Here is a 27968-nt window from a genome sequence, read left to right as displayed (position 1 = left end):
TCTAAGTTTTTTATTCTGTCCAAGGATTCCCGAATAAAATTATGGCATAATATGCGTAAGAAAAATATTTTAACTGTCTGGACTAACATTGTGTAAATAATTCATAAATAATAGAAAATAGCTGAAACCTTACATATGTATGTATGACTTAGAATATAACTACTAACTTATCCTGTAAACTCTGTACATTGCCTACCTGGTGTTACATGGTTACTGGACTATACTTGAGACCTTAGAACTTATATCTCAAGGTGGATGGAGCAGTTACGTACATTAAAAAAAAAATTTGAGCCCACCGAGCCTATATGGGGTGAACTCACAGCCCACCTGGTGTTAAGTGGTTACTGGAGCCCACCGACATTTACAACATAAATGCGAAAAACCGAAACGCATTACTGCTTCACGGCGGAAATAGGCAGGGCGATGGTACCTACCCGTGCGGACTCTCAAGAGGTCCTACCATCAGTAAAATTCCATACCATTCCATTAAAAAGAAGTAATGACCCTAATTCTGTTACCAAAAAGAACAAGCAATATACTACCTACCCAAAATAGACTGATCTTCTCGTCATTATAGCAATTTATTTGACAAAAAATGTAATAAACATGGGCCTTACTTGAACCAAAGGCTTCACTATACACAAAGTAATCTATTTTGTTGAGTGTTTATTCATGCTTCAATTTATGGTCCTTGCACGGTCGTATTTTATAAAGCCTTATTTTCTTAGAAGCTGCGCTATAGATACTTTGAGGAAAACAAGCGAGATAATGTCTGCCTTCAAATAATCAACATATTCAGCCAATAAAATATAGATATGAAATCAATTCATGGCGCTTGATTCCTTTTTCTTCTTTTTGTCTATATGAAAGGTTAGTTAGAAAATATAATAATATATATATATTGTTGTACAAGACGCCAATCCACATTGAAGTGGGTGAGTTTGATTGGAAAACTAGTGAGTGGATTAAGTTACAAAATTGCTCGAAGATATTATTGCCCCGAGCGGATGAAGGAGATGTAAATAGTCATAATAGATCAAGAAGGCCTGGATCTATTCTAATATCTGTATCTTCTAACTAATCGGTGAAGACACTTTTATCATATAAGGCAGACTTGGTAGTTAAACGTTACTCAACCTTAACTTATAACCTTAACTATAAAGACCGCTTGTCAGCTCACCCAAACCCGTTGTTCAAAGTCTCAAGAGAACCGATGTACTATCCTACTAAGAGAAGACGGAGCATTGGCTCTACCGCGCTAAGCCCTGACTTCTTGGAACTACCTCGATTTTATTTTTAACGACTGATAGCAGGTCTTAACGTAAAAAATTATGTAAAATACACTGATTAAATTAGTAAATATATACTAGTATTAAGTAATTATATAATAGTAATTAATAAATATAAAACGTTCCTAATTCAGGAAACCAAAACTGGAACTCTCTCCTGCGTTAAGGATGCATAAAATATAATAAAGGCAACGTAAGTACTAGTCGACCCGTGCCTTAATATTCTGTTTGATTCGTTATTTATCAACTCGAGTATTACTTGAAAACTGTTGAGCCATTGTCGATTAAGTTATAGCTATAATTTAGTTTAAAAAAAACAGTAAATATCTTATCTCGAAGCGGATGACGGGGATTGGAAATCGATAGAACAGAACAAATATTTATTTATCATTATGAACTTGTTTATCGCTGATGTGATACGGCCTTAGAATAGCCGGGATAGAACATGGCCCTGTTTTCTGTACTTACTGTAATATTTGTTTTATTTTATATTAGGTGTTATTGCATGTATAATGAACAACTATTAGTTCACAAAAAACAACTAAAAAATTACTCAGTCAGTCGATAACAACTGGTTATAGGACAGGTTACAGATATTGCCTAAATTTCTGGCATTAAAATGTCATAAACTTTGTTACGAACAAGCACACATACAACAAAGAGATTTATCACGTTTAAAAATGAAGATATTTTGTTTTGACGTGACAAAGTCTTATAATTCGATGGAGCTGGCTGCACGCACGAAAAAACATTACTCATGCGGCGTTACCTCGCTCTGAGGCGTATTTTCTTATGACGTTATCACGTTCAACTATCGTCAGTAAACCGACTTTACAGACAACCGATTTTTTAATAATTATTAATTACTGGTGGTAGGACCTCTTGGGAGTCCGCACGGGTAGGTACCACCACCCCGCCTATTTCCGCCGTGAAGCAGTAATGCGTTTCGGTTCGAAGGGTGGGGTAGCCGTTGTAACTATACTGAGATCTTAGAACTTATATCTCGAGGTGGGTGGCGCATTTACGTTGTAGATGTCTATGGGCTCCAGTAACCACTTAACACCAGGTGGGCTGTGAGCTCGTCCATCCATATAAGCAATAAAAAAAAAAAAACGCACTCTATCAACTCTCAAAGGTACTCTACTTCTCTTTTCAGTGATTCGTTTTTAAACGAGGCTACAAAATATTTCTTAGTCATATTAAATATATCAATGATCTAGCCAAGTTCCATTATTGGCGACACGAAAAAAATGGACTTAGCAATATTACTAATGTTTAAAACTTTAACTACGAGTATGTGTTTTAATTACGGATGCTTCAAACTTACCTTAACATATTTTCGTCTCCGGGTATATACATTATATCCTAATGGAGTTATTCGAAACGGTATAATTACAATACCACAAGCCCTCACAAATCCAAGGTGTTAAAAATATTTCTGTGATTCATTTACGAATCGATTTTCATTTCCTATAGACAATGACAGTGCAAATACCGTCATCCATCTGGATACATGAGTCACGATTGTAATGCATAACGGCTGCCCTACTTTGAAACCGAAACACATGAAGGCATAAGCAAATAGGCAGGATGGTAGAATTTTTTCTTGCAGAATTATAATGTGACTTAAAAATCGAGAATTGGCGTTAGGCTGTATTGTGCACACGCTTGGTTCGGCCAGAAACACGGCCCTTACATATTAGGCCCCCTTAGATATCTAGTCTTAGAGTCACAAGACGGTCGATGTCATTCCAGTTAGCCCAACTACAGATTTCAGTAGCCGCTTAATATCAAGAAGATCTTGAATGGACGCAATTAAAAATCTTCATCTTACGTACAATTGAGCGCAGATGACTTACGTACGCACTTGAAATATTTACATTCCACATTGTTCTAGACGAATTTAACCAGATAGAATACTTACCGATAATCTCTCAACATAATAGAAAATAATTTAGACACAAATTGTGGTTCATGATACCATACTTACTTACTTTTACTGGTGGTAGGACCTCTTGTGAGTCCGCGCGGGTAGGTACCAACGCCCCGCTTATTTCTGCCGTGAAGCAGTAATGCGTTTCGGTTTGAAGGGTGGGGCAGCCGTTGTGACTATACTGAGGCCTTAGAACTTATATCTCAAGATATGTGGCGCATTTACGTAGTAGATGTCTATAAGCTCCAGTAACCACTTAACACCAGGTGGGCTGTGAGTTCGTCCACACGTCTAAATAAAAAAAAATAGAACCACGTGAAGTATAACATCGAAACGTAATAGCTCTGTACAATACCACTTTCCTAAATCACATCACAAAATTCAAAATACGAGTCGATTGAAATACGTACTTCTCAGCTACGACGTAGATCAGTCGGTTCGCGAGTACTATACGGATATACGTTTTCTAAATATAGATCGATCAAAGTTCAGTTACGAAAAAAATATATCTAAAGGAATTATCAACGAGGTACCAACTTTTATCCTCTGTTGGCCATAATTTACCTTTTTGGATTTATCGAACCCTTTTCCGCTCTCGTCTAAACTTAGAGTTAACGTTAACCGTTCTTTCTAAAACTTCAATAAATATAACTGAAACAACTTGTGCATTTTATCGATATTATAAATGTAAATGCTTTTAATATGACATGATCTGAACGAACGAATTTGAGTTTTTAGTGTCTTTTCTTTTAAAATTTAATGCCATTGCGACAGACGATCATAAGACCTACCAATTATTTACTGGTGGTAGGACCTCTTGTGAGTCCGTACGGGTAGGTACCACCACCCTGCCTATTTCTGCCGAAAAGCAGTAATGCGTTTCGGTTTGAAGGGCAGGGCAGCCGTTGTAACTATACATGAGACCTTAGAACTTATATCTCAAGGTGGGTGGCGCACTTACGTTGTAGATGTCTATGGGTTCTAGTAACCACTTAACACTAGGTGGGCTGTGAACTCGTCCACCCATCTAAGCAATAAAAAAAAAACCTCTTGGTAATAGTCACCATCGCCAGTGGACACCACAAAATCAAAGGATACAGTTAAGCCACTGCCGTCAGCTGAAGACTCTCCTCGTCTGCAGGACTCATTTTTATATGCAAATACATAATTTTAAATCACTTTCATTGCATTGAAAATTACATTGCTGGTAAAATTTAGCATTATCGTTACTAACATACATATTTCAAAAATAAACATGTGTGTGTCACTCTTTCCTAAGTGGGACATGTCACGTCTGATATGAGTAATTGTCATGAATGTGTAAACTGTATGACGTAGGGACTACGGTGGAAGGAGCTACGAGTTGCCGTAAATGTAGTTGGGGCGTAGACACCAAAGCGTAGCGTGTGTAAAATCTTTTAAAACATAGAATAATTTTGTAGAACAATTTTTGAAATTATATGGAAAAGAAAATGTTCGGTGTAAAATTCTGGCGTATGTCAGGATTTCTCGTCTTAACTGCAACTTTGATTTCGTTGAATGGTAAGTCTTTTACAAAATTGAAGTTGCGAAAAATCCAATCACTTCTAATAAATGTGCTGTCCAACTTCCTTGATTTCAACAAATATAATATTATTTTTCATTTGTGGTTAATTTTGTGATTTATTTTTATGTAGTGTATTCGTGTCAAGTAGAAATATGTAAATGTTTACTTCCTATAAAATCTGTATACACAATGCAGCCTTAATCCAACTACTTAAGATTGCAATATTAAACAACATTAAATGGGGACATTCTAAGCCGATTTCATCGATTATACTCTTAATTTTTGTTTTGGTATTGGCCTCTAATAAAAAATTACCTAATTTTAAACGAGACAAGAACTTTAAATTTGCATTGTTATCAGAATAAAAAGCGATGTGAGCTTTATCTAAAAGTATAAGAGTTGTTACAAATTCAAATTACTTGAACTCAAAGTTGTTAAAACTATTAAATATTCTTATTATTAGTCGTATACAATTGACACGGATCGAATTCTGTTATTAATGATCTAACGCAAACAAATAAACAATATTTACTTATTTATTCTTTCTTTAAAAATCTCGAAGAGCAGTAGATAGTTTGATAGGGCTTATGTACACCCAATGTAAGTTCGATGGCATATATGAAAAAATATCGACCATTTGAAAAATAAATCATGATAGATTTAAATTTTTTTTTTCTTGAATGATTTAATTTACTTTTTCATCCCACTTAGCGATAGCAAATTAAATCGTCGAAGTGGATCAAAATGGATTCAAATATCTATTCTAGTGAATTGTTGACATTTTGCCCTAGATATTTGTTAAAACTCGGACAAAGTCATTATGAATTCCCGAAGGGCGTCTTGTTCGGGATTTGTCGTGTAAATTGAAATCACTATTACGAAATCGATCAGATATATGAGTCGTCTATTATCAAAGGTGGCAATCTGTGCATTTGGACAAATAAATGTTATTGATATGTCAATACAGATTGATTTGAATATAATCGTCTCCTTCAAAGAATACGGTTCAAAACCTGCATTAAATAAAGGTTAATACTTAACCTGCTATTTACCTAAGATGTCGTTCAGAAGAGTTATGTGACTGCCAATGGAATACAAAGTCAATAATTCGTTTTTCTGATTTATCAATAATTGTCCAAAAGTCACATTGCCGGCTTTGATAATAGTCGACTCATATCTACCACTTTCTAAATCTCCTTGGGGCAATATATATGTATAAAACAATATAATATCTACAGAATCATACGGTGAGTTGACCATAAGTGGATAAAGACAAAACAGTTCCGCATCGTCATTTTCTCTGTTTGCCAACCGATTTTCTGGTTTGTTTAGTAGCTCTTGGTCAGTTTTAGTATTAATAAAATTGAATAGTATATTAATTTACAAATATTTTAAATACTTAGTCGAAAATATATGAAGACTTCCTCTTTGCGTCTTATTCCTCAATGTTGATGGAACCACCCTTCTGTATCGCTCTCATTATTTTCTTCATCTAATGAATTTAAGAAATTACTATAGGTATTGTATATATGAAATTAATTTAACATACAAAGAAAAGCGTACTTATAGCGCTTTTAAGATTTATAATGGATTTTGCTTTACCTATATATATATGTCAATAAAATATACACAATAATTGATATCTAACACTCCACAAACATATTTTTAGGTTTTTTTTTTATAAGCCGTCTTATTTTTTTTCAACTTATAGAAAAGTATTTTCTACTTTTTCGTACAGCTACCTACAAAAGCGTTATTTTTAAGCTATCTTTTTTTATGAAACAGATTATTAGGTCGTTATACGATTTATTTCGTAATAAATAACCATTTCATGATAATCGGACAATTAAAAATTACAGTTAGTCCCTTTTTCTCTTGTATTTTTCAATCGTTTTGACCTAATAGTGAGCTTTATCTATCAGTAAAACAATTGGAAATAGTAAATACTTCTTGAAATATTATTAACAAAAAAAAATTGCCATTATTAAAACTTGATAGTGGTTAAATGTTTGTTGTTGTTGTGCGAACAGTATTTTTTAATATGTATTTGATTTCTTGCTTCTATCATTGTCATGTTATGATGTTTATGTTTTTAATTTAAATATATTTTTAACTTTCTCGAATTTTCTATAATTCAAACAAACACAATTTACAAATTACATTGTCCATCATCGAAAATGTAAAACCATCTTATTTAAAGTAATTTAAGTTACATAATACACTTTCCATGCCACTGGGACTTTAAAGTATTCATGAAATAAGTATCAGCCTTCGAAGCATATGTAAAACTCCCAAACAAATTATAAAGGGACAACTTTAATAGAACTACAATTAATATCATAAGTTAAATTTAGACGACGCAATAACTCTATATGTTCTTTAAAAAAAAAAACTCATTAATTTGTTTGGGGATTTTTCAACATTAAATATATACAAAATGAGCTCGCATTGACTTTAGTAAATTTCTATATGCCATAGACGTATGTACTTTTAAAATTAATACAAATGCCACGACGCTACGCGACGTTCTCTAAAAATCGTTTTTATTGTTATACATTTAATTATTTCTCCGCACTGTCTTTCTGTTCGCTTCACAGTATGTCACTTCACAGTTTGTAGATAATCAAATAAATAGAGGTCAAGGCTACTGTATAGGAAAATCCGGCTGAATCCCGCTAAAAGACATCCAAAAGATTAACTTGCTATAAATAACCAAGTCCCCAAGAAGAAGAACAAGAGGAATATCTATCTATTTACTGAGTAATAACTCCGCTCGGTAAAAGATATTATTAATTTAAAAGTCCTCCTAGTCCTTTAATTTTTATTGCATTATGTACGTCCACTTCACGCTCTACCAGGGATAAAAAACTTCAATCGTGTATACACCATCTGTAAATTGGAATGCTACCTATAATATTATAGATTGTATACCACAGTATTTTTTATTTCGGACAGCAAAAAAGAAACCTTTGGGCGTAAACACTTATTGATAGATAAAAAACGCTATTTCGAATCAACTGCATTTATTCTTCACTCATAAGTTCTTACTTCTATACATCCTTTGCTCACTTCTTCATCAAATAAAAAACAGGTAATTCTTTGAGAAAGATATTAGAAAAATAAATATGGTTCGGCAAATATTTCAAGCAACCTTGCGCAGTAATCAACACTGAGCAGGCGGGGTAGACTGCAGTGTGAATAAATGATTATGCACTAGCCACCTCGCTCATTGCTCGATGAATTAGTTAGTAGTTTTCCTATGATATCTCCCAATTCATAAGAAATACTCTATTATTGATCGGTATTTTTTTTGGCTTTGCCAAGGGATCGTGTACCGTTTTGAACGATTACCGGAACCAATAGACATCACAGTACACCCTCAGATATTAACATAGACACGAAACAGTCGTTAAACTAATTGAATATTAAGTCCCATATCTCAAGGTCGGTGATGGCATCCACGTTGAGAGTTCTATGGGCTTCGAAAACCAATTAGCAGCACAAAATATTATCATAAAAAGAAAACATCGATTTACAAACGTCATCAATAAAAGATTATTATTTATCAAACACTTTTATTCATTTATATATAGGTAGCTACGGAACTTAGAAACTATTTAACTATGGCTGTGGGGGTATGCTTATGCCAAATAAAAAAGGTCACTATCATTACAATGTGACAGCTAACTAGATAATGTCACTGTAATGCACCCACACTTCCTTATATCTATCTTTAACTATTACAAATAATTTTTAAAGCTAATTCAGAACATACGGCACTTGCCAAAAAATAAGAATATTTGTTGTTGCATATCATTACATTAGATACAAAGTACACTCCTATAATTTACCAGTGGATACCAGTGTTGCATTGAAAATAAAGAATCAATATAGTTGTTATTCGTTGTACTACACTGAACTCGGTGAATAAGTAAAGAGTTCAAATTACTTTAATAACTTGTTCAAAATGGCGGTTAAATTAGATATGTTTCAATTCCTTGTGTGTGGCGCCTAATTGGTGCAGTTATCAACATATCGAACGCACTATGTGATAAGAAAAACAATAATTACACAAATGATTTTTAGTTATGGGAAATAAATTTATTTTGGAAGTTTTGTTATCTTACAATTACATATCAATTAATACTATAAAACAGACGGAGGACGGAGGGTCTGTTGACTTAAAAGTATTAGAGCTGAGGTTTTTATCATTTTGCAGGTCTAGTTTTAGGGAATGAGCCTCGGAAATGTTATTGGTGTGGCCCATTAGCCGAGCAGGTCCACCGAAGCAACCGTGCTCCACCGTGTAATGTCAGCGATCTCTACGAAACGTCTTGTGATGAGGGTTATAAACATTGTGCTGTGGTCGCTATGGTGCCACGTAAGTTGAAATGGGCTGCATATTATAAATTATTTAATTAGGCCACCCATAAATTTGACTGTCGGATCTAATAAAAAGTAGTTTTAACTAGTCCTAATTATCAAAGTTCACCGCCGGCAGACTACTACCAGTGTGCTTAGTGCGAGTTTTTTAACGTCCTCGATAGCGTAAAAGTTAGCTCGTATTTGTATGGAATGGGATCGTTTGCGTACGTTTGCCGCTAGGGGCGCTGTTCCAACTGCATACAAAATTGGAATAACTTTTACGATATCGAGAACGTTAAAAACTCGCACTAAGCACACAGACCGATTTTTATTTTCACCAGCAGTATTGTCGCTTTTTACATATTTTTGTTCCTACATGTTTTTAGCGGCCTCGAGTTCCTTCAACCATAATCTAAATATTATATATTTATATGGAAAATACATGCACTCAAGGTAACTCAATATCGGCTATATTGGCTACAAGCTTCCAATATTCCCCACAGCTCTATATAAAATCAAGGTTACGCCTTAACCTTTCGACATTTATCCATCCCATTCCAGATAATATTGCATTATTATTTTCTTCTTTTTATTGTGGTCCTTTTGACATACGTGACTTGGGAAAAGCCACATATACCTGAACTGAATACCGGATAAATCACTATAAAATTTCATATTTATTTTAAAATACTTTTACGGATTAATTTCGCGTTTTTTTTTTTGTATACCTTACAGTTTTACATTTTATACTTATAATATTTTACAGACCAAAAAATTCGAGAATAAGCTATAAATATCGCGAAAGCCGAAGAAATTAGTAAATTAGATACCTATAACATTAAATTTTGATTTTCTATTTTATAGCTTTCACGGAATCGAGACTGTGCGTGAAACTTTACAAGACTGAATGCTATACGGTGTTTTGCAATTCAACACGAACTTGGCGTACGATTTGTCCATGCAGAGGAGATCTTTGCAACGGACGTAATACCGAAAGAGAAATAGAAGCTTTCACCGAATTGCGAAGGCATGTTGCATCACGCCCAAAGAGACATCTTATATCGGAAAACTTCATTACCAGTAGAAAGTTTCAAATCAACAACCTAAATGCAACTCAGAACACAACTGACATTAACGATCAATTCGACGTACCTTCGACCATCGGTAAACCAGAAAGCTTAAAAAGAGACAACGATGCAATTATTGATGAAAGTGATATAGGCGAAGCAATCAAAGTTGAAAAATCCAGCACAATGATGGTGGACAGTGAAGTTCAAATCGAAAGCTCGGCACCAGCTTCAACTGCAGAACCTAGTGATACAACGCAACCTAGCAGCTCGATTGACAAACAAGAACCAAATGGGAATGATAAATTACCAACCGTCCCAGTGCTTCAAGAAAATGCTAATCCCGTAGAGAAAACCACTGAAGCATCTATAGAAACGACTATGCAAAACCGGCAAGAGACTAAAATGGAAAACATAAGTGCAGCTGAACCAACTACCTCAAATAAACAAGTGAGCAAGAATAATACTGCAACACATATCAAACCTATTATGCTTACGCCGATTGCGGGCTTAATGCTGCATTTTCATTTGTAATTTTCAAATATTTAATTGTGAAATGCATAATTAAAATATATCATGTTGTAGACTTGATCTCGTTGTTGGCTTTAAAATAATAACATCACTATTAGTGTTCAAGATAGATTATACGCGATTAAACTATTCAATGTGATATTAGAATAGCTATTAGTTATTGACAAATGTAGATTCGCTTCATATTAGCACAAAATAAAACACACAAATATCTACTAGTTATTTATTAACCTCCCTTAGTTAAACATAAAATCGTACTGTTTAGGTATATTCGACTCTCGGTTACTATTAGACGCTTCTAAATATTTACTTCCCTGGGCGTATGCTTCTCTAATGTCCGATTTAAATGGTCTCTCGATAATTCGCTTTTTATTAACGGGTCCATAATACTCATATGTAGCAGGAGGAGCTATTTCAGAATGGCTTGGGACATTTCCTGTATTTTTGGTCTCTAAGGCATTGTTTGATTCATCATCACTTAATTCGTTAACTATAGGCGTTAGATCTTGCTGCGGAACGAAGTTCCTGTAATTGAATCTTGTTTCTTTACTTGAGAAATATAAGCCTTTTCGTTTCATTGAATTGCTTTCCTCTATAAATGTTTGAGATGACGATTCATCCAAACTTATTTCCCCAATATGAGGTGGAGGCGGTGTATTAATTTTAGGTCTCACGTCAGACCAAGTTTTATTTTGCGTAGCTGGTTCTTCTGAATTAACTTTTCGTCCTTTACTATCGAAAACAAAACTTGATTTCTTCTCAGATATCTGAGGCGGAGCGAATTCATTTATTCTCTTGTTCCTTTGCTGTTCAACATATTCTTCTTGAGTCATTTCGCGAAACTTCTTGACTTTATCTTCGACACCTTCCTTTCCCAAGTCCCACTCACGAATGTAAGCTTCCCTTAGCTTTTGCCTTTCTTTTTCTTGTTCTTCTTTTATTTTATTTTCCTCGGCTTTAGCTTTTTCTTCTACTTCATTCCTTTGCCGCGTTAGCAATTCAAGAAGACAAGCGGAGAAATCCTTTTGGTTTTCTGAAATGATAAAGTTTACTGTGTTTGTATTAGCTATCGAATTGTTCAGTATATTTTATTATTAAAGTGAAAAACAATTTTGTTTTTCCTCTGATGGGTGCTTTTCCGTCGGACGAATTCCTTTTGTTTGTTTTAAATTTATTTTATACAAAAGCTTAGGTCTTTTATTTATCGATTGAGGCACTACGAAATCTGCCGGGTCAGCTAGTCTACAATGTCTGTTTAACTAACTATTAGTAGAAGGTAATAAATGAAGAATCTACAATATGAAGAATCTACAATGTACAATATGAAGAAGAATCTAGAATACGAAAGATCCAGACCTTGTGGCGGTTCGGGCGGCAGACCAGCGCGCGCTCGCTGCCTGGCCCTGGCGGCGGCGACCCTGGCAGCCATCAGCTCGTCACGCTTTTTCCTCATTTCCTCAGCTTCTTCTTGTTTCTTCAACGTGTCCTGGCGACGTTTCGTCAACTCTTCCATCTGTTTACGACGCTCAGTCTCATCAGTACTGAACGAGTAATAACCGACGCCGTGTATTCTTGCCTCTGTAAATAAAATTCAGAAATTTTACAGACATTTAAAATAGTAGGTTTTTTTTGGTTTAATAGTAAGTTCGGTAGATATCGCAGCGTCAATGCCGCCACTCATCTTGAACTAGGTGTGCCCACGATGGCATCTAGAAGCGGAGACGATTGATGCCAAGTATGAGTACTTATGAGACCTGCGCTACCAATTCGAACCACATCCCAACTTTGGTGTCAGCCGAGCGCAGAAGTTCGTAGGAGGCGATTTCCCTTGAAAATGGTACGGGACAGCCGAAAGCTGAGTCAGAAGGCGACATCGCCGACTGATTCCTTTTTGATATTTAATCTTTACTGGTGGTAGGACCCCTTGGGAGTCAGCACGAGTAGGTACTACCACCCCGCCTATTTCCGCTGTGAAGCAGTAATGCGTTTCGGTTCGAAGAGTGGGGTAGCCGTTGTAACTATACTGAGACCTTAGAATTTATATCTCGAGGTGGGTGGCGCATTTACGTTATAGATGTCTATGGGCTCCAGTAACCACTTAACAGCAGGTGGGCTGTAGCTCGTCTATCCATCTAAGCAATAAATAAGTAAAACAACATTTTTAGTTCTTATGTCGTTGTTTTCTCATTGGATGGAAGGATCGCAGCTGGTACAGAGCTTTTACTGCCAGGACGAGTCTGTGTTGTTCTTGCACTGGCTACCACGTAATTACTGTAAAACCTAACACTTAAAAGTACAACTACTAGCAGATTCCTTCTTATAGTTTATGCTGACCGAGTCTAACATGCTTACTTACTATGTGCCATTACAGCATCAATCCCCATTAAACACTATAATATAATATTAAACCTCGTATGAAGACAAATTAAGCCTATCATAAGAATTGTAAACTAATTTATTGAAATTGATAAATTTAGTAGTATACTGGACAAAGTATACTTACCATCAAACAACAAATCCTGATAATGGATGTCTTTGTCTTTCTGAAGAAGATCCTTTTCTTTCTCTTCCCATTTTCTTCGAAGCGATTGAAGGTAATCATTAGTCTTCTGTACCAAATACGGTTTCTCTGTTGACTGATTTGTATCCTGTCAATAATCGACATTGTGTTTACAATTATCTACAAATACTGTTTTGGAAGATCAATACAACAGTATAATTATCTAGTATTCACAACGTGACCTTTTTTTTCGTGTCAAAGCGGGACGCCTACGGAATTTCGTATATAAATAAATATGTACATATATAGGGTATGACGGGGTAAGATGTAATATTTAAGTGCAAAATAAAAAAAAATGGTTTAAAAAATTACTTGAAATAATTTCTGTACCTCAGAGGCATACAACATTAAGAGCCTAAAGTCAAATTTTACAGGAGAGGCAAAAATGCGCGTAGAGAAATTTTGAATGTAATTTTGAGAGAGTTATAATAGAGGCAGAGTAATTAACTTAGCTGTATTTTTTATAATAAATAGAGGGAAGTATCATGAAATACTTCATAATTACGATAAATCTATCTATTATCTTTTTTTATGGACTTGAGGCTATATACCTTTAAAAAAAATGTATTTCTTAGAGGTATACAATATTATAAGGTAATCCAAATGTATGTGTAAGTAATTTTGAAGGGGTCGAGGGAGACAGGAGGATTTATTTTATATAATAAAAATAATAAGTCTGTGCTAAGAAATTGAAATATTTATTTATCTGATTATTTATAGGAGACTAATAGCTCACTCGCAGGCTTCAGGCAAGTCAGGAACTTCCGCTCATGGAAGATTATTTTAATATTTATGAAACAGATGGAATCCACTGCAACGATTTTTGTAAGTCGTTGTATTTCAGTCCTGAAATGGGTTTTAGAGTTTCTCCAATAGGTTTCGTCGCGGACATCGAACATGCTCTTCGTTTGTTTCTAATAAAACTGACTTGTTAGAATGTTTCCTGGTCAAATTAACCCATCTAATTTTTTTGGAACTGCATCCACACTATAGCTGATTAAGGCACAGTTTCTCCTGCATTCGATTTTTTCTGTGAACAAAAGGAGTTAATGATCCTTCACAAAAAGCAGAAAAATCCTTAAAGTGATCGATTTCCATATTAATCATTTTACTTTTATTATTTCTTGAACAGCTCTTAATAAACTACTGCCAGTGCCAGGGAGTAACAATGGGAAACTCTTGGATCTTTTTCTTTTCTCGTTCTATTATTGAGTTGATCACATCCACTTCCAAGTGTGTCCTTTTAGTAAATACTTGTGGTTTATTATTTACAAATGCTCTTTTTGAGTCAATATCCAGAAGTACCTAAGCCACCATCAAGTATACATTCTTATTCTGCCCCGCACAATTGTCGCTCCATAAGATTACTTCTTTCAACGCTCTATCGTTAAAAACATTAACTATTCCTGATGCCATTTCATTTCCACCTCAACCCGCCACGGTTTCGTCCCACATAAAACACCAGTTATCTTTTGGAACTGAGTCCATAATCGTAAAGTTAAACGTCCACAGCTTTCTGTAATAGAAACTTTGGCTATAGTCAAATAGAGTGTTGGTAAACATCATTGGAGATCTACAGTTAGAATTTTTTTGGCACCATGGCTTTCTTTCGCTTCAACTTTGTCAAATCCTTTTAGCGTATAGTGCAGACGCTAAAAGGATTTAACGGATTTAAAGGAATTAACGGAAGGAAAGGATTTAAAGGAATTAACTGATTGATTGAGTAATTGGGTTTCTCTGTTTTCTATCATATTTTCTACATCTTCGATGGATGAGTTATTTGTTTCTGGTATAGTTACCTGCCTGTTTCCAACATACTCGCACTTTGTAGCGTCTACATCGGTGTCTGGTATATATTCTTCATCTAATGGTGAAAAATCTTCAGCTCATAAACTTAACTGTACCTTTGTGTTGAAAGTTTGTAGATGGTACGAAATTTTTAGAAATATCAGTAAGCAAAACAGTGGTTGACAGTTGGAATCCATTATCATTAGCAACACCGATCGTACACTTTTCTTGAGATGGAGCTAAAAGTACGTTAAGCTCTAGGCAAAGTCTTGCAAATCTACTTTCGGCGGAATTCCATTCCAGGATATGCAGATTTTCTCCGTGAGGTTCTCTGTTCTCTGTTCTATATCTTTTTCATGTTTGTTTGAGATATCAGTAAATAAAGCGAAGGGGGATGATTTTGTATCAAAATTATCTGTATGTAGTTCTTATGATGGATCCAAATGCACATCAAGGTCTTTGTAAGGCCTTGGCGATAACATTTTGGGTGAATCGTGGCATTCAGGTACATGTTGCTGCTTTCTCCGGGGCTCTAGAAAACAACAATACAAAATTGTATAAGTAGTCATCACTGAAGCATTCGTTCGGATCGACCACTGAAAATAAACAACGTTCAGCCCGGTCAGTCTCAGAAGGTCGGCGAGAGGCATTAACAACTACTGAGCACTATCATGGGTTGGATTAAAATTTGTTCGAAGAAAAGAATAACGGGCAATATGAGAGAAAGCTCGCCACTCAGCCACTCGCCACTTATACGACAAGCATGCAATTACCACTTGTTTACATTTCTATTATTTACCCAGTATGTTCATGATAATGGAAGTAATAATAAGAGCACTTACTATATTCAGGAGTTGCATTACACTGTTCTCCGGCATTTGCAAGATTACATAGTAATTTTCCACGTGAAAACATATTATTTTTACACTTTTATACAATTAATTGCGTTATTTTATACGCTCAAAGCAACGACAGTTTCACGTGTATCGCGAGCGCCCCCGCGTTTTTTAAGAGGTATAGAACATTATATCCAATGAACAGCATTAACGTCGCGCTGTGGTTAGAGGCAAAAAATATCAACATCATTTGAGATCCTATACCCTGTTAATATTTGTGCAATTAATGTTATATACCATTGTATATCTCTTTTCATAGGCAACGTAGGATTTAATGCTTTATACCATTATGTAGAACTGGTTCTTGCGATTTTAATGGTATAAAAAACTTAATTTCGACAAAATGTGGAGTTACTATTGTTTACCTCTGAGGTACAGATTTATTATGGTATCCTACCCTCACTGACATCTTAATTCTTACACAAACTTGCCCTTAAAAAAAAAAAAAAACTTTTCTACAGCAAATTAGAGTTACTGTTACTTTAGTATGTATTTTGTAATAGGTACAATAAGGATTTGGGATAAATAAGTATTCGATAAGTTTCTAATAAACACATGCACAACAGATAAATGAAAGCAGGACATTTTTGTTCTCGTTGGGGACAACGGGACGGACAGCCTGAAAGCGTGACAATCTCGCCCAAAGCGGGACGTATGGTCACGTTAAGTATTCGTGATATTGCTTTATTATATAATGAAATTTAAATTTTTACGGTTTAATCTGTCGTTTATTTTGTTTTTATTATTTTCGATCATTAAAACCTGTACTTTTTTCCCTAAGTATTCGCTGGGAGTTTAAGGGACTATTCCAGCTACTCGCGGACGGATAGGTGAGCTCACGGACTCAACCTGAGACAATTTGCTAACACTAGCTCTAGCAAGGTCAGTGCTTCACAGAATCTACCACCGGATCGGAATCAATTAAAAACCTGTAAGTGAGTCGACTATTATCAAAGCCGGCAATGTGACTTTTGGACAATTATTATTGGTAAATCAGAAAAACGAATTATTGACTTTGTATTCCATTGGCAGTCACAAAACTCTTCTGATCGTCATCTTAGATAAATAACAGGTTAAGTATTAACCTTTATTTAAAGCAGGTTTTGAACCGTATTCTTTGAAGGAGACGATTATATTCAAATCAATCTGTATTGACATATCAATAACATTTTTTTGTCCAAATGCACAGATTGCCACCTTTGATAATAGACGACTCAAGTAAAGTATTCGAAACGTCCCAAATAATAAAATGCGAAATTTAACCGTAAAATAATTATCAATTTTGTCTACGATTCACGTAAACCGCTTAAATCACTACATAGTTTAAAACAAAGTCGCTTTCTCTGTCCCTATATCCCTATGTATGCTTAAATCTTTAAAACTACGCAACGGATTTGATGCGGTTTTTTTTAATAGATAGAGTGATTGAAAAGGAAGGTTTATATGTATAATAACATCCATTAAATAGTGGAGAAATCAGTAATAAATTACAGTTTCCGTAGCGAAGAGAGGGCGATTTTTATTTATTTATTTCTTTTCTTGTCATTCAAATGATGATTTCAAACTAATCTGTTCCATAGAATAATCTGAAATCAAGCAAAAAAAACATTTTTCTAATAGGTATTACTTACCTCATTGGTGGAATGGTCTTCAGTGCTTGTGTCAATACCCATAGTTCTCCTAAGTGCTTTATCCCGCGTCGTAAACATTTCGAGGTCCGATTTATGACATTTTCTAGTTCTACCGAGACAATCTGTAAACTCGACCCTAAAAAAAGCATAAACGATTCTTTGTAATATGAAGTCTATTTGATTATTTTTATTTCTTTTTCCTATTTCACTTAGTCATTTTGAGAAAATCTTGGATTTATTTAGATGATATAACTATATATGCAATGAAACCAAAAAACAAATATAATTGAGAGTACTGGATTGATTTCAATTAGCCTTGCAGTAATAGTAGTAGTAGTAGTAGATATCTACTGCACGCATCTACTCTACACTACATAGCTATAGGATATGTTAACTTTAATGTAATAACTTCAGCCATGTTGTACCAATCGAAAAACCCTTGAGATCTTGAGTAACCTTTTTTAATAGACAATAGAATTTTTCTAATGAAATATGGACTTAACAACTATTCACGAATACCTTCCACAGCAAAGGAATTGATGTCTATGTGCTCCGATGACCACCTAACACTAGGTGAACGGTGAGTTGCTCCACCCATCTAAGCAATAGCAAAGAATACTGCAAATAGATATTCTAATTTCAGTCCATTGATTTTAAATTCCATGTAATGTGACTAATAAAAATTCATATAAAAATTCTGGTACCTGACTTAGCACTGCTGTGTAATGTTTCAGGAGATTTACCTTGCCTTATTCAAATATTATTACAACTTTTCTTACCACTCATTCTCATCTTTGTCATCATTGTCATTTGCCACAACTTGTTCATCTCCAGATTTATTTTCTACGATAGTCTTAGTAAATTCTTGTTGCTGCTGTTTTTTTGTACTGAAATCTACCAAGAATCTTCCTGCTAGCTGCGAATTGCCAGCATTGTCTGTTAAATGTTCATAAAGCTCAGCTTTTTTCTCCAATGCCAACCTGAAATGTTTAGAAATTAATAACCGGATGAGCTACCAGCCATTTTGATTTCCTACCTAGTCACTGGTAGTCTGAGAGACTGTTCCAGCCATGTGCAGATAGGTTGGTCTGCTCAGGGCCTCAACCTAAGAGTATTTGCTAACACTAACCCTGGCAAGAGTAGTGCTTCGCAGAATTTGCCTTCAACCGATTTGAAGCCCCCACTTTGAAAATCCAGTGAGAAGCTCAGTGAGCTGTGTCTATGGGTTAATTCGCTCGTCAAACTTTTCGTTGTAGTCGACAAGCACGACGGACGTGAGGTGACCGGTGCTTGAAGAGCCTAAAAGCACTGAGAGTGGATCAGGGGCATCCGACAAGACGATTTGAGCGAGTGCCGTTTTGTGTTGACCCATCGTCTAGATCAGATAAACCAGCAGTGAATTTGTGCAGCCATCTATGCAACAATAGAAAAATGTTTTAGTTTACACAATTTTCATTGTTTGACTAGGTTGTCTTCACAGACTTAGATACAAATCTAATATTGTTTATATTAGAACATGGATCAGCATCCTGACCATTTCAGCAACAAACAAAAGTTTAACAGACCAAAAGCACATCGCACTTACATATATGTATGAATTTAGGCTAACAGAAATAATAGTGATCTCTTGCAAAACATTACTTTGATTTTCTACTTGCTTGTAACTCCTCAACGTCGACAGCTTTCAAGTTTTCTTTAAAAGATTTTTTATCTGATTTTTCTGATTTGTCAGTTTTTACTGGAGGTGGTTTGAAATTTTCAGCTTTATGCTGAGGCATTTGCTTCTTCACAAGAACCTCTTCTTGTTTCCTCAGTAGCTCAGCTTTCAGGCTAAATAGCTACATATAAATAAACAAATAGTACAGGATTAATATATTGTACTATTAATTTTTATGTTTCACTAGTTGACCCGGCAGACTTTGTAGTGCCTCAATCGATAAATAAAAGATCTAAGCTTTTGTATAAAATAAACTTAAAAAAACAACAGGAATCCGTCCGACGGGGGGCACATCAAAAGAAAAACAAAGTTGTTATTTTTATTTAATTCCGAGCATTTTTCTATTTATCTACCTTTTAAACCTTCTCTGGGCTTCCACAAATAACTCAAGACCAAAATTAGCCAAATCGGTCCAGCCGTTAGTGAGTTTTAACGAGACTAACGAACAGCAAATCATTTTTATAGATATATAGATTACAAACATTACTGGTGGTAGGACCTCTTGTGAGTCCGCACGGGTGGTTACCACCACCCTGCCTGTTTCTGCCGTGAAGCAGTAATGCGTTTCGGTTTGAAGGGTGGGGCAGCTGTTGTAACTAAACTTGAGACCTTAGAACTTATATCTCAAGGTGGGTGGGGCATTTACGTTGTGAATGTCTATGGGCTCCAATAACCACTTAACATTAGGTGGGTTGTGAGCACGTCCACTCATCTAAGCAATAAAAAAAAAACTCAATTATATTAAGACTTGTCATATAATTTGGTTTTAAATTTATTTTAGTTACACAAGAACATTAGTAGCGAGCTGAATCTGTGGTGCAGCAGTTAGGATCCTTACTTGTTGTTCCAAGGGACAACAGTTTAATTTCCACATCAGGGAAGTATTAATATAATGAAAAGGATTTTTGTCCTTTATCTGGATTTTTTACTATTTTCACTATCTTTATATGTATATGATAATATTTTAATACTATATAAGTATGCATATCAATCTCTGGTTCCCATAATACATGGAGTCCTAATTTGGGGCTATCTGACCATATGTGAGTAGTTCCCGGTTATTATTATTTGTTTATATTTGCTGGTTAAACTTTTTATATTCTCTTCAACTCTTATAATGAAAAAGTGACCACTATATTTATTTTAAGCTCCTGTAGCTATTCAATATGTTTCTAATTGCAAAGAGAATAACATATTTGATACATTGAGGAATTTGAGGTATACTTTGGATGTAACAATGATAAAAGAAAATTTTATCTTTGAATACTACCAAATCATGTGTAATTTTGGTAATCTATATCGTCGTGATAACAATAATGCTGTGAATATGTTAAATTTATATCTAAGACCTGGAGAAAGGCGTTTAAATGATTTAAACTTAGACACACAAAAAAATACTTATGAAATATTTCATAAAATTGTAATGCAATACTGTTACTTTAAAACTAACCATTGATTTGTTAAATAAAATTTTCTTAGCTCCTTGATCTTCCATATTTAAATATTTTCTGTTGCATGTGTAGTAGGTACCTATCTACTATTTTGATTACTTTCACTTAGCTAAGAAAATATGTAGGCACTATTATTGTACTTTATTCTGACATTTTGTATTTTTTTATTGTGACGTTTATCAGTTTGACGACCAGTTTTCTTAAACGATCACTAGATAAGGAAAGGGAATATAGCCCATACGCTCCATTATTTGGAACAAAACTTTAAATATTTGTATTGAATTAAAAGTAAAATAATTTGATTAAAGAATAACGAAATGCGTTAAGACGTCACATGTTAATACGTTAAGAAGACGATATTAAGTCAGGTTAGCAAAAATAGCACCGTAGGTGTTAGATGAAAAGTAATTTGAAAAGTAATTAAAAAGTAACCTTACAGCAAAATGGTGCAAAGCATTGTGCTTTATGAAATTTTTACTCATTTAAACCTAAATCTAAACTAAAATAACAAATCAAACTTAATTTATTTAAACTATTTGGCATTTTATATAATGCATTTCTGTCAGTATCGAGTCTCTGAAACATCAAAGTAAGCCAGATAGCAAAATTTTATTATAGGCTAATTCGGAAAACATTTAATAATAATTTTTTATATAATTTACATAGCATTTTAATATAATTTACATAGCCGATGCTAAAACAATATGCTGGTTTACGTAGCATTTGTTATCAATGAGCTAATTATTTATTTAGTCATGTGTTAACAAAACTTTTACTAATGCGATTATTTAAATTAATAATTTTTTTCAATTCAACATCGATTCAAAAAAATGTGATTTGTTAACAAAAGAACGCTATATATATATCTAAAGAAAGGCTTTGCTTAGATGGGTGGACGAGCTCAAGGTAACCACCTAACCACTATCTACTGTTAATGGCACCACCCACTTTGAAATAGGCTATAAATCGTGGTAATATTTATTGTTTCAAAAATTATAGTCATGATTTGGTTAGCCTTCCTAAAAGATATTTAAATAATGCTTGGAGTGCACAGCAGTGTAATGGGGTTAAAGCGAAATATCACCGAAAAGTACAACCAGCCATTCCTTTTAAACCATGGTTCAACAAATGATAATTTAAACGCAATGAGACCTGCAGTTTGATACGGATGAGATTAGGGCACGAATGTAGTCCGGCACATCTAGCGACGATCGAAATGCTGGATAGCAGTAAGTGTGGATGCGGCGCGTGCATTGGTAATTTAAATCACATTATCCTATCATGTCCTCTTTTAATCATTAATTTCTATATAATTCTTTATCATCACTAAGTGATTTATCCTTTCTCTGTATCTGTACCTTATTTATTACACACAGTAGACCCAGTTATTTATAAAATTATTATCTTATTCTTCAACAGTATTAACCTCAAATTATAATTATATTAATTATTTATTCCTAAAATCCTAATCCAATTTTCCTACCTGAACCTTACCTAACTTTTATATTTTCTGATTTGCTTTTTGCTTCCTAACCTTTATTTGGAAGTGGCAAATAGCATTTGGTGTTGGGTCCAAATAAAAAAAAACCGTTACTGGCAATTCCGCCCACTGATTGTTAATACACATTTCGCGCCAATTCCCGCCACAAACAAAAACTATTCTCCATTAATGTTAGATGTTTTTGTCCTAAGAGAATAACAGCTACGATTAATTTCCTTCGGACGAAAATTGAAAAGTAGTTTGCACATCTGATTGTTAATAAGGAATATCATATAAAGTAATTAATTTACAATAACTCTTCTATTTTCCTTTCAAACATTGCTTACTACCGTTTTTGTTTTGATTTTAAATGTTTGCACTTGCTTATTAATTTAATTTAAGATTATCATAAACTTACATTCTAGTAATTTCATTTTTGATGTTAAGCGTATCTTAGCTTTAAAGATTAATTCAATATTGTTATTGTATATTCAAAATGTCTGGTAAAATCCAACCTATTCTAAAGTTTACTAGACTCAGTGAAAATGCTTTTCAACCAGTCAGAGGCTCTGAAAAAGCAGCTGGGATCGATTTAATGAGGTAAGAGAAATTGATATATCACACATTGTAACGTAACAGTAAGTGCACGTTTACAAGACAATGTATTTTCAGTGCATATGATTACACTGTTCCTGCTCGAGGCAAAGAATTAGTGAAAACTGACCTACAAATAGAACTACCGCCTGGGTGTTATGGTAGAGTAGCACCTCGATCTGGTTTAGCTCTGAAGAATTTCATTGATGTTGGTGGTAAGTCCCTAATTCATTCATAGCCACAATTTTTTTCAAACTATTTTATAACAACTAACTACACAACGTTTGTAAAATTTTGTTCTAGCCGGTGTTATTGATGAGGACTATAGAGGTAATGTTGGAGTTGTTCTTTTTAATCACTCGGACACAGATTTTAGTGTGAAAAAAGGAGACAGAATTGCACAGCTTATTTGTGAGAAGATCTACTATCCTGTGTTACAAGAAGTTGCTAATTTGTCTGTAACTCAAAGGGGTGATGGTGGATTTGGCTCCACTGGAAAAAAATAGAAAATAGAAAGCATTAAGAAATACTTCAATTTTGTTCATATTTTTTTTATCTATTCTATAAGCAATTTATAAACTTATGTAAACTTTAATTTCTTAAAAGTGTACGAAAAACAGTCTAAACTAATTTTTAGAAACATTTTCAATTTCAGTTGCATTTTATAGCTATCTATCAATGATATTTCTACTTAATGTTTCATCACCAAATAAATGAACTGAAATTTTTACAGAATTTTTGTATCATACTGCTTTTCCTAAATGTTTTCAATTACTTCATTCAGCTACTGGCAGTATAGTGTCAGCATAGTACCATTCCATCTATTTTTGCAGATGTGAATAAGTGTAAACTGAAAGAGGGATTTTCTTGAGAACAAGTAACAGCAATTAACTAACATGTACTGGTGGTAGGGAATATTGATAATCTGTATGTGGTTACCACCAACCGTGATATTCTTATGACAAAGCTTATATTGTGCTGTAAATTGTGTTTTGGTGTGCAATAAAGAGAGAGAACTCTCTCTCTCTCTCTTATATGCATTCCAGTTTCACCAGCAGAATATTTGCTATTCAAGTTGGGTGGTATCATAATATAGTCTATTATCTACACAAGACTATGTTGTTATAGTCATAGGGGTCACAATTATTTTGTCTAAACAGGTAAACCTTGGCAAAATCAGGATTCTTGGATACCAACAACCATATCTTGGGTTGGTTTCAGGTAAAGTACTTTATAGGTCGTAAAGTAGGTAGGGATTTAATAATACTGCTAACAATGCTCTGCAGAGGCTCAGATGAAAGTAATACGTCTGGCAGTTTTACATAGTTGGCAAGATTGCAACCCGCGTCTGATAACTGACTATCCAGTGTCATACTGCTCTTTAGGTCACCAATATGCCAAATAGGTACAATTTATGGACGTCGATGTACGGTTTTGCTGTTTATTATATTGCAAGGCAAAATATACTGAAATGTGCTTAGATTCAAAATGAACAATCACTCTGTTCCTAGCCCTTAAGAAATTTCAAAACCTGCCAAAGTGTATCTGTTCTCTTGAAAAAGGCAATTCTAATACTTATTGCTTTTTGTTCATTCCATAGGGTGAAAAGATATGTAACTTTAGTTATTGTAAAGCAAGTTCCTAGATAAACCTAGGTATTTCAAAGTCGTCGTGGCCTAAAGGATAAGACGTCCGGTGCATTCGTATCTAGCGAGATGCTCGAATCCCGCAGGCGGGTACCAATTTTTCTAATGAAATACGTACTTAACAAATGTTCACGATTGACTTTCACGGTAAAGGAATAACATCGTGTAATAAAAATCAAACCCGCAAATTTTAATTTGCGTAATTACTGGTGGTAGAACCTCTTGTGAGTCCGCACGGGTAGATACCACCACCCTGCCTATTTCGGCCGTTGCAACATTAATGCGTTTCGGTTTGAAGGGTGTGGCAGCCTTTGTAACTATACTTGAGACCTTAGAACTTATCTCAAGGTGAGTGGCGCATTTACGTCGTAGATGTCTATGGGCTCCAGTTACCACTTAACACCAGGTGGGCTGTGAGTTCATCCACCCATATAGGCAATAAAAAAAACCAAAGAGTACTTAGTTGGTTTACCTAATTTATCCTAATGCAATATCTGTAGAATTTAGTCTACCTAATGCAGAGTGGCTAGGTACTGTCAAACTTGGACATTCATACTGCCTAAAGGCACAGTTGCTTAAAACAACCTATGGAAGTAGGTTGTCATAACATTAAGGAATACTGGAGGGTTTATCTCAGATCCAGGTAGGAAGCATATAACAAAAAAGGGCTTTGAGGATATAGTTTGGCTAAGCACACAGGAGACTGGTGTAATGTTAACAACAAGGTGACAAAATCATCTAAAATTTCTTTAGAGCACTCTCTGTAAAACTTACTACAAAACTGAGCCACCCAGTCCCTCTAGATCCAAACGATTCATGTTTTATATTCATACTCTCGGTTTTTTTCCCTATTCTAACTTGAATGGTCTAGTGGTCATTTCAAAAAATTACAAGTATGCCAAGTGTGCTTTTGTACATAATTTTCCTATTACTCTGTACTGTCTTCTTTTTTGTGTGTACATAAATAAATAAAATAAAGTATAAAACTTCACAAACTGTTATTCTACTTTCAGCTGATTTTCATATTAAGTGATTCAAACAATAATAATTAGGCAGTGCTTTACGAAATGAAACAAAGGTATGTGCCTATGACATTCATTTATTATTTTCTATCCCAACATTAGTGCATTGTATCACTTTTAAAACTTGAACTCATGTTACATGCTTTGAAAATTGTCCATTACACTACTCAAATCTATTTTATGATGAGGAGGCAAACTATTGTCAGGTATTGTCTCCCTACCTCTTTTTATGAATGGCTTGAGAAGACTTTTTAATTTGTTATCATTTTGTACTCCAAAAAAACCTTCAGCTCTCTCTACTTGTTTTTCAACTGTATCAACATTATTTGATAAAAACATTAATACATTGGACAGGGTCGAAATCCTTTTCCCTAGCACATTTATCTCTCTACGATATTTTATTATATCTTCAGTCACAATATTGCAGCAATCGCCGTTCTTTAATTTAACCATTTGAAGAACACTCGTCAATTCCTCCAGCCTCGTTAACATGTTGTCAACAACATCTTGAACTGTTTTAAATCCTTCCAACACGTCCACTTTGAAATATGTTGAATAATCAATTGCTATATCCTCCAACATGTTTAATCGCCTCCAAAATCTGGATACAAATATTCAAATAAGCTTACAAATTTATCAATCCAAGTATTTACAATTTTTGTAAGGTCTCGTAATGGTGTCGGACATGTAGAATTATATACTTTAATAAATAATTCCATAATAGGCACTATAAGTACAGTAATTTTTTTTTAGATCCTACAAATTAGTTACTTGTGAAAGTTATGTTCCCATTTATCAGTTCTTAGCTATTAAGAATCAAATATATACCGCACATGATATTATTACTACCAAAATTACTTTCTTTCACAGTAAAGTGATGGTAAAATTAGTACAGTAACCTTGACTGACTTACAAGTATTATTTCAAAATTTGCATACCATTTTTTTATAAAACGAGGCAAAATCATAGGGACCATAGATTATAGACTTACATACGAGGATAGGGATTGTACCATTGTACACTGAAAGGTCTATGGGATTGTAGTGTTTTATCAAGTGTGTTGGACGGCTAAATTTGAGGTGACTGGGTTCTGTAGGTGATGAGGGGCTATTTAGAAAACACTATTTCATTATAATTATATTGCAAATATTTTGAACACTGTTACACCATTATAATATTTTATCTTTATAAAACTCTTAGATGTCCGTGTCTAGATCATAGATTTAATCAAAGAATAATAAAAGATCACTTAATATATTGAGAAGTCTTTGCCCATAGATTATACACTTAATTGTCTTTGTCTTCACTGACGAAAAGACAATCGTTTGATTTAAACATTTAAGAGCATTCCAATATTTGAAATCTGTAATCTTATATGTGTCAAGTGTTGCCGGCTATTACTTTTATACTCAAACTCCAACAAAGTGAAACTCCAAAAATATTATCTATGATTTACCTCCTTCTATTATTTTTTTAATTATTATAATTTTTTGGTTCGTACCTCTAGCAAACAACAAAGCCAGAGATTCTTATTTACATTTTTTGTTTTAATTTTAATTATAATTGATACTCCTGCCCATAAGGGTCTTAAAAATTCCGAGCCTCTTTATCATACCTGTTCTCGCATTTATTCATCTCGTACTTTCATTCATTCCATTCATACTTTGCATGCCTAGCTACGACTAATAAAGGGAGGGCTATTGGGACTCTTTATTTCTATATTTTTTTACATATCCTACCTCCTTCTATTCTAGTGCGAGCCATAGAGCTAAAACTAAAACGACAATTTTTAATTTGTAAAACATTAATTAATACGTTTCCACCGGCCAGGCATAAACGTCTATGATCAAAAAAACTGGGCTCATAAATATCATTATAGTACCAGAGATCAAAATAAGACATGGCGTAGCTATCAAGTTGTCAGAAACTAGGCACATACATTTTTTTGCAACGTAGTTCCTTAGCGTGACTTGAGATCGGAGTTGACTCATAGAATTCATCAGGTAACAAAAGAGGGCTATTCTTTGTTACATGTGACTTTCAGTCTCTGTATCTATCCATTAATTAGGAGTGTGGAGGTATATGTATGCGTTTATTAGCTAATTAGTAAGCATCGATATTTCAAACATTACGTGCTATTCACAGCTGCATAAGTAGGTATCATTGCCCTGACTGACAAAACCGGCGCATGCGCAATGTAGGCGTGAGGTGATGGTTTGTGTATAAGATATAAAATAATTAATAATTGGGAATTTAATTGTTTTTATGATCGAATAATCACCAATAGTCGTCGAACAAACGATAATTGATTAAAATTTATTAATCTGAGCGATTAAAATAAAGATATCTAGTAAAGAGGGCCAACTTAAGGGTGATCATTTGCTTAAGTAATTATCTATACTAATAATATTATAAAGAGGAAAGATTTGTTTGTTTCGAATAGGCTCCGAAA

At 34.3% G+C, this 27968-nt stretch overlaps 3 protein-coding genes and 2 long non-coding RNA genes across 6 annotated transcripts; 2 read left to right on the top strand and 3 right to left on the bottom strand.

The window, feature by feature from the left end:
- Positions 1–4580: 4580 nt before the first annotated feature.
- On the top strand, positions 4581–10944 carry LOC105842364 (uncharacterized). Its single transcript, XM_012694885.4, has 3 exons — positions 4581–4764; positions 8988–9149; positions 9998–10944. The coding sequence occupies exons 1-3, from the start codon at positions 4683–4685 to the stop codon at positions 10732–10734; spliced, it is 981 nt and encodes a 326-aa protein (XP_012550339.1). The 5' UTR covers positions 4581–4682; the 3' UTR covers positions 10735–10944.
- On the bottom strand, positions 10941–20995 carry LOC101742517 (coiled-coil domain-containing protein 174). Of its 2 annotated transcripts, XM_038012120.2 has the most exons (7): positions 20774–20995; positions 19248–19444; positions 18386–18586; positions 17607–17742; positions 13235–13379; positions 12088–12309; positions 10941–11764 (listed from the first exon to the last, which is right to left on the bottom strand). In XM_038012120.2, exons 1-7 carry the CDS (start codon positions 20816–20818, stop codon positions 10968–10970), a joined length of 1743 nt encoding a protein of 580 aa, XP_037868048.1. In that variant the 5' UTR covers positions 20819–20995; the 3' UTR covers positions 10941–10967. The 2 variants fall into 2 exon arrangements, with proteins under 2 accessions (XP_037868048.1, XP_062525364.1); XM_062669380.1 differs by lacking the exon at positions 20774–20995 and having other exon boundaries at positions 19192–19304.
- On the bottom strand, positions 15439–17592 carry LOC134199152 (uncharacterized). Its single transcript, XR_009973510.1, has 2 exons — positions 15922–17592; positions 15439–15611 (listed from the first exon to the last, which is right to left on the bottom strand). It is a non-coding gene; the product is annotated as an uncharacterized LOC134199152 (long non-coding RNA).
- A 1689-nt stretch (positions 20996–22684) lies between the features above and the next one.
- LOC101741979 (deoxyuridine 5'-triphosphate nucleotidohydrolase) lies at positions 22685–23583 on the top strand. The gene is made up of 3 exons (XM_004931260.5): positions 22685–22854; positions 22927–23063; positions 23152–23583. The coding sequence occupies exons 1-3, from the start codon at positions 22751–22753 to the stop codon at positions 23352–23354; spliced, it is 444 nt and encodes a 147-aa protein (XP_004931317.1). The 5' UTR covers positions 22685–22750; the 3' UTR covers positions 23355–23583.
- Positions 23584–25575: 1992 nt separating this feature from the next.
- Positions 25576–26455, bottom strand: LOC101741453 (uncharacterized). The gene is made up of 2 exons (XR_009973509.1): positions 26288–26455; positions 25576–26117 (listed from the first exon to the last, which is right to left on the bottom strand). It is a non-coding gene; the product is annotated as an uncharacterized LOC101741453 (long non-coding RNA).
- Between the last annotated feature and the right edge of the window lie 1513 nt (positions 26456–27968).

This window comes from Bombyx mori, chromosome 7, assembly GCF_030269925.1.
Source record: "Bombyx mori chromosome 7, ASM3026992v2".
Lineage (NCBI taxonomy): Eukaryota > Metazoa > Arthropoda > Insecta > Lepidoptera > Bombycidae > Bombyx > Bombyx mori.
Note: the sequence above shows the minus strand (reverse complement) of the source record. Positions and strands in the feature narration are given on the sequence as shown.

Coding starts and splice junctions, on each gene's coding strand:
- LOC105842364 (XM_012694885.4), top strand. CDS start 4,683: ATGGAAAAGAAAATGTTCGGTGTAAAATTCTGGCGTATGTCAGGATTT. Junction 4,765..8,987: donor AACTTTGATTTCGTTGAATG/GTAAGTCTTTTA, acceptor ATCATTTTGCAG/GTCTAGTTTTAGGGAATGAG. Junction 9,150..9,997: donor TGTGGTCGCTATGGTGCCAC/GTAAGTTGAAAT, acceptor TCTATTTTATAG/CTTTCACGGAATCGAGACTG.
- LOC101742517 (XM_038012120.2), bottom strand. CDS start 20,818: ATGGAAGATCAAGGAGCTAAGAAAATTTTATTTAACAAATCAATG. Junction 13,380..17,606: donor AAGACCATTCCACCAATGAG/GTAAGTAATACC, acceptor GATTATTGACAG/GATACAAATCAGTCAACAGA. Junction 11,765..12,087: donor GCCGCCCGAACCGCCACAAG/GTCTGGATCTTT, acceptor TTATCATTTCAG/AAAACCAAAAGGATTTCTCC.
- LOC101741979 (XM_004931260.5), top strand. CDS start 22,751: ATGTCTGGTAAAATCCAACCTATTCTAAAGTTTACTAGACTCAGTGAA. Junction 22,855..22,926: donor GCTGGGATCGATTTAATGAG/GTAAGAGAAATT, acceptor ATGTATTTTCAG/TGCATATGATTACACTGTTC. Junction 23,064..23,151: donor GAATTTCATTGATGTTGGTG/GTAAGTCCCTAA, acceptor ATTTTGTTCTAG/CCGGTGTTATTGATGAGGAC.